Source organism: Oryx dammah, unplaced genomic scaffold, assembly GCF_014754425.2.
Source record: "Oryx dammah isolate SB20612 unplaced genomic scaffold, SCBI_Odam_1.1 HiC_scaffold_17, whole genome shotgun sequence".
Classification (NCBI taxonomy): Eukaryota; Metazoa; Chordata; class Mammalia; order Artiodactyla; family Bovidae; genus Oryx; species Oryx dammah.
The window spans coordinates 46,968,625-46,973,462 of NW_024070201.1; the positions used below are offsets into that span (position 1 = coordinate 46,968,625).

Below are 4,838 nucleotides of genomic sequence, written 5' to 3' on the forward strand. Positions count from 1 at the left end.
TCACTGTATCTTCCCTAGGTAGAGCACCTTGAGGATGGCTCTGCGGATCTGCTGGGTCTTGATGCTGTAAACAACAGGGTTCATCAAGGGTGGGAAGAACACAGAGACACTGCCCATAACGATGTGCACCAGGGGTGAAGTGTGTCTCCCAAACCTGTGTATGATGGACAGACCCAGCATAGGCACGTAGAAGCCGAGCACGGCCAGGAGGTGGGAGACACAAGCGTTGAAGGCCTTGAGCCTCTTCCCAGCAGAGGCAATGGCCACAACAGTACAGAGAATGATTGTATAGGAGAGCAGGGTGAAAAGAACATCAGAGCCCATGGCCAGCAGGATGATGCACAGTGCATAGAGTCTGTGGAAATGTGTATCTGAGCCGGTCAGGTGGATCACGTCCTGCTGAAGGCAGTAAGCACAGGACAGTGCCCCACAGTGACAGTAGTCAGATTTCAAGAGATGCAATGAAGGTGCGGCTGTGATGGCAGCGCTCCGCAGGCCCAGCAGGACCCCGACCAATGGCACAGGAGGCCCCGTGTGCACAGATATGTAGCGCAGTGAGAAACGGATGGCCACCAGGTTGTCCAGAACCATAGCAAAGAGCACGGCAGATTCCATGAAGGAGAAGTGTAGGAAGCACTGCTGCAGAACACACGGCACCAGGCCCACCATCTGGGTCTCTAAGCACAGTGCACCCAGCACTGAGGACAAGCACAGGCCCACAGCTGTCACAGCCAGGATGGCCAGGAAGTAGTACACGGGCTGGTGGAGGAAAGGGTCGTACCCGATGCAAGATGGTGGCTTGCCCAGGAAGGCCACAAGGTTGCTCACACAAATGGGCAGGGAGTTCCAGGGGTGAGCCCACTCCAGGCCTGGAAAGCCCGTCAACAGGAATGTAGAAACTCAGATTGGAGCTTGCCAAGGTGGGCACATCATCATTCTCAAGAGTCCTCTTTAAAAAAAAAAATAATAAAAATAAATAAATAAATTAATTAATTAATTAAAAAAAGAGTCCTCTTTGTTCTGTGAAAGGTGGCCATGGGTTCAAGTTTACTAGGCCAGGAAGCATGAGCTGTTATGCTGTCATAGGAGAATAATGCCCTGCTGGCTGGTCTGGCCTCTGCTCTCCCTGGAATTCAATGACCTTGCAGTAAACCCCTGCCCTCACAGACAGCCTGTCCTTTTCCTGTTTTTTTCATCTTTCTCTTATTCCCATGTAATCTTTTACTTTGATGACATCAAATCTTAGCAAGGGTTTTCTGTATTCTTATTCTGAACCAGCTAGTGAAAGCCAGTTTATCTTTTTTAACCTCCCTTACAAAATTCTACATAGCTCAACCTTAACAGAATGCTCAGATTCTCAGAAATATCATTAATCCCAAATTGCCTTCGTTTGACTTTACCACTTCAAGCTTTTCCTATGGAAGAAATGATCTCTAAATTTTCAAAGTGAGGTAAAGATGCCCATAGTTTCCTCATGCAATCTGCTCTCCTCTCTATCTCTTTATTGTCATTGATGTGAACCTCTCTGCATGTCCATGCAATCAGGAGAAATGGTATCTTGCTTCTCTCTAAACTTAATTTTCTCAAAGAACTCAGAGCTCATGGTTTCTAAAGAAAAGAAAAAGAAATATTTGTTTCCAAGGAGCTGACACTGTAAAATCTTTATTTTTCCATTTTTAGTTGTTTTATTAAGACAGATTCAAGGAGTGGTATTTCTGAGACAGGGTATATGAATATTTTTAAAAATATTTTGATACATTTTTTTTCCTATGGAAAGTGAAAGTCACTGTCAATGTCCCACTCTTTGCTACACCATGGACTATAGCCTGCAGGCTCCTCTGTCCATGGAATCCTCCAGGTCAGAATATTGGAGTGAGTAGCCATTCCCTTCTCCAGGGGATCTTCCCAATCCAGGGATCGAACCCAGGTATCCCACATTGCATGAAGATTATTTACTGTCTGAGCCACCAGGGAAGCCAAATCTTATTATGTTTTCACACCAGTGTATGAAAATCCTTCTTTTACCATATATTTGTCAGCACAGACCTTCATTATTAACTGTTTTCTTCAATACTTACTTATTAGCATGATTTAAATATGTTAATTTGCATTTTAAATTCAGCAAAGTAGAAATTTTAAAATGTTATTTTGTATACATATTTCCTAAGTTCAAAAATAAGAAAACTTCAGTGTTAGTGGCCTATTTGCTAGTAACTGACAGAAATTGAACTCCAACTCTAAATCTGAATTCTGTTCTTTAGACTTCATTCTACTAACGGGATCCATAGACAGTAAAGTTCCAATCAATATGGAGAAGAACATTCTGAGTCTTAGAGTTGCTCTTCAGTGTGGCCTACAGTGTGGATTTCAACTGAAGTTCAGAGTGGAATCTGTTTGTGCAGAAGGTTTGCCCTGAAAAAGGTCCACGAGGAAGCAACCTCAATGCTGAGACTCCAATGTGAATTTTGTTTAGTCAACAGTAGGGGAAATCTCTGCTACTTTTAGGTTCACAATATCATAAGCAACAGGAGTATGACTTTAGATGCATCTGTGGTAGTTTTCTTTATTAGAGCTTTGTTGCATTTCAGGTCATTGTGCAAGATCTCACGATTAGAATGCCCAGAAGCAAACATTGACTTCAGTTAATGTCAGTAAATCCATATGAAAGATAAAATCAGAAATGATAAGAGCCAGGGGTGGGGTCCAGGGTGTCTACTAGATGAATAAGGCTAGAAGAAAGTACATCATCAGAAACATTTGGAGGAGTTAAATTAGAAAAGAGTGCAGGAGTTCTGATTCTTCCAATGTGACTCAAGAGTCCAAAGGATATGGGTTATGCAGGATAGAAATTTAAGACAAGGACTGGCCAGCCAAGAAAGGAGGCAGTCCCAAGGAGCCATGGAAGAAGGTACATTTTGTGAAGTGAATTTAACAACTGACACTTACCTGTTCTCTCATAAGTTCTGTTCTATGTGCTTCTTTGTTGATTACTCTTCTTCAGTATTTGCTTAGTTTCACTTTAGTTTTTACACTTTGATAGCAATCTTTCTCTGGGTAGTTTTTGCTGCTACTGAAATATCTAAGTCTTATATAGAGAAGAAGACATTATAATTCAAGCTAGAGAAAGTCAGCATCACCAACTCATAACTCAAGAAAGAAATTCACCCATATTTTATTTAGGGCAGTGGAAAAAAGCCTGGGGAAACAAAGGTGTAATCAGCTCAGTTCAGTTCAGTCGCTCAGTCGTGTCCGACTCTTTGCGACCCCATGAATCACAGCACGCCAGGCCTCCCTGTCCATCACCAACTCCTGGAGTTCACTCAGAGTCACGTCCATTGAGTCTGTGATGCCATCCAGCCATCTCATCCTCTGTTGTCCCCTTCTCCTCCTGCCCCCAATCCCTCCCAGCATCAGAGTCTTTTCCAATGAGTCAACTCTTCACATGAGGTGGCCAAAGTACTGGAGTTTCAGCTTTAGCATCATCCCTTCCAAAGAAATCCCAGGGCTGATCTCCTTCAGAATGGATTGGTTGGATCTTCTTGCAGTCCAAGGGGCTCTCAAGAGTCTTCTCCAACACCACAGTTCAAAAGCATCAATTCTTCGGTGCTCAGCCTTCTTCACAGTCCAACGCTCACATCCATACATGACCACAGGAAAAACCATAGCCTTGACTAGACGGACCTTAGTCGGCAAAGTAATGTCTCTGCGTTTGAATATATTATCTAGGTTGATCATAAATTTTCTTCCAAGGAGTAAGCGTCTTTTAATTTCATGGCTGCAATCACCATCTACAGTTATTTTGGTAATAACAGGTACTAAATACTGCCAATCTTTGGCTTGATTTGGGACTTTCTTCTGGGCACTCAGTGGAATTTTTAACCCAGGAGCTTGCTGATGACACGGCGAATCTCCTTGGTCTTAATACTGTATATGATTGGATTAAGCATGGGAGGCACAAAGAGGTAGACATTGGCCATCAGAAGGTGGACAGCAGGTGGAGCATGCTTCCCAAAGCGGTGAACCAAGGACAGCCCCATCATGGGCACAAAGAAGACCAGCACAGCACAGAGGTGTGAGGTGCACGTTTGGAAGGCTCGGAGCCGCTCCTCTTTGGAAGCCAGTCTTGCCACTGTGTGCAGGATGACCCCGTAGGACAGTGCAATGAGCACCAGGTCTAGCATCACAGTAAAGACCACCAATGATAGCCCGTACAGGTTGTTGAGGGTGGTGTCTGTGCAGGCCAAGTGTATCACCTCCTGGTGCAGGCAGAAAGAGTGGGAGAGGACTCTAGACCCACAGTAAGGGAAAGCCTTCAGGAGGAGAACAATGGGAATGAGGGCCACGGGGCCCCGCAAAATGACAGTGAGGCCTACCCTGACCACTCTTTGGCCAGTGATAATGACTGAGTACCTCAGGGGATAACAGATGGCCACAAACCGATCAAAGGACATGACAAGGAGCACTGAAGACTCCATGAAGGAAAAGGAGTGGATACAGAACATCTGGATTTGGCAGGCTCCAAAGTAGATGCCATGGGACTTGAACCAAAAGATGCCCATAGTAGTGGGCAAGGTGGACACTGACAGGCCAAGGTCAGTGAAGGCCAGAAAGGAGAGTAGATAGTACATGGGTGTGTGCAAGCAAGGGTTGGTCTTAATAATTATCAGGATGAAGCAGTTGCCCGAGATGGCCACGAGGTACATCAGGAAAAAGAAGATGAAGATCCAGTGCTCGACGGTTTCCAATCCGGGAAAGCCAGTGAGGTAGAGCATGGGGCTGAACTGCGTGAGGTTGGACAGGAGCACGATGTGAGGATGGAGGGAAAATTGGGCTGGCAT

The 4,838-nt window shown here is 44.8% G+C and overlaps 2 protein-coding genes across 2 annotated transcripts; both read right to left on the reverse strand.

The window, feature by feature from the left end:
• LOC120875903 (olfactory receptor 51L1-like) lies at nucleotides 1–1,603 on the reverse strand. The gene is made up of 2 exons (XM_040257659.1): nucleotides 1,522–1,603; nucleotides 1–899 (listed from the first exon to the last, which is right to left on the reverse strand). Exons 1-2 carry the CDS (start codon nucleotides 1,601–1,603, stop codon nucleotides 1–3), a joined length of 981 nt encoding a protein of 326 aa, XP_040113593.1.
• A 2,272-nt stretch (nucleotides 1,604–3,875) lies between these two features.
• Nucleotides 3,876–4,838, reverse strand: LOC120876620 (olfactory receptor 51M1-like). The gene has a single exon (XM_040258594.1). The coding sequence runs from the start codon at nucleotides 4,836–4,838 to the stop codon at nucleotides 3,876–3,878; it is 963 nt and encodes a 320-aa protein (XP_040114528.1).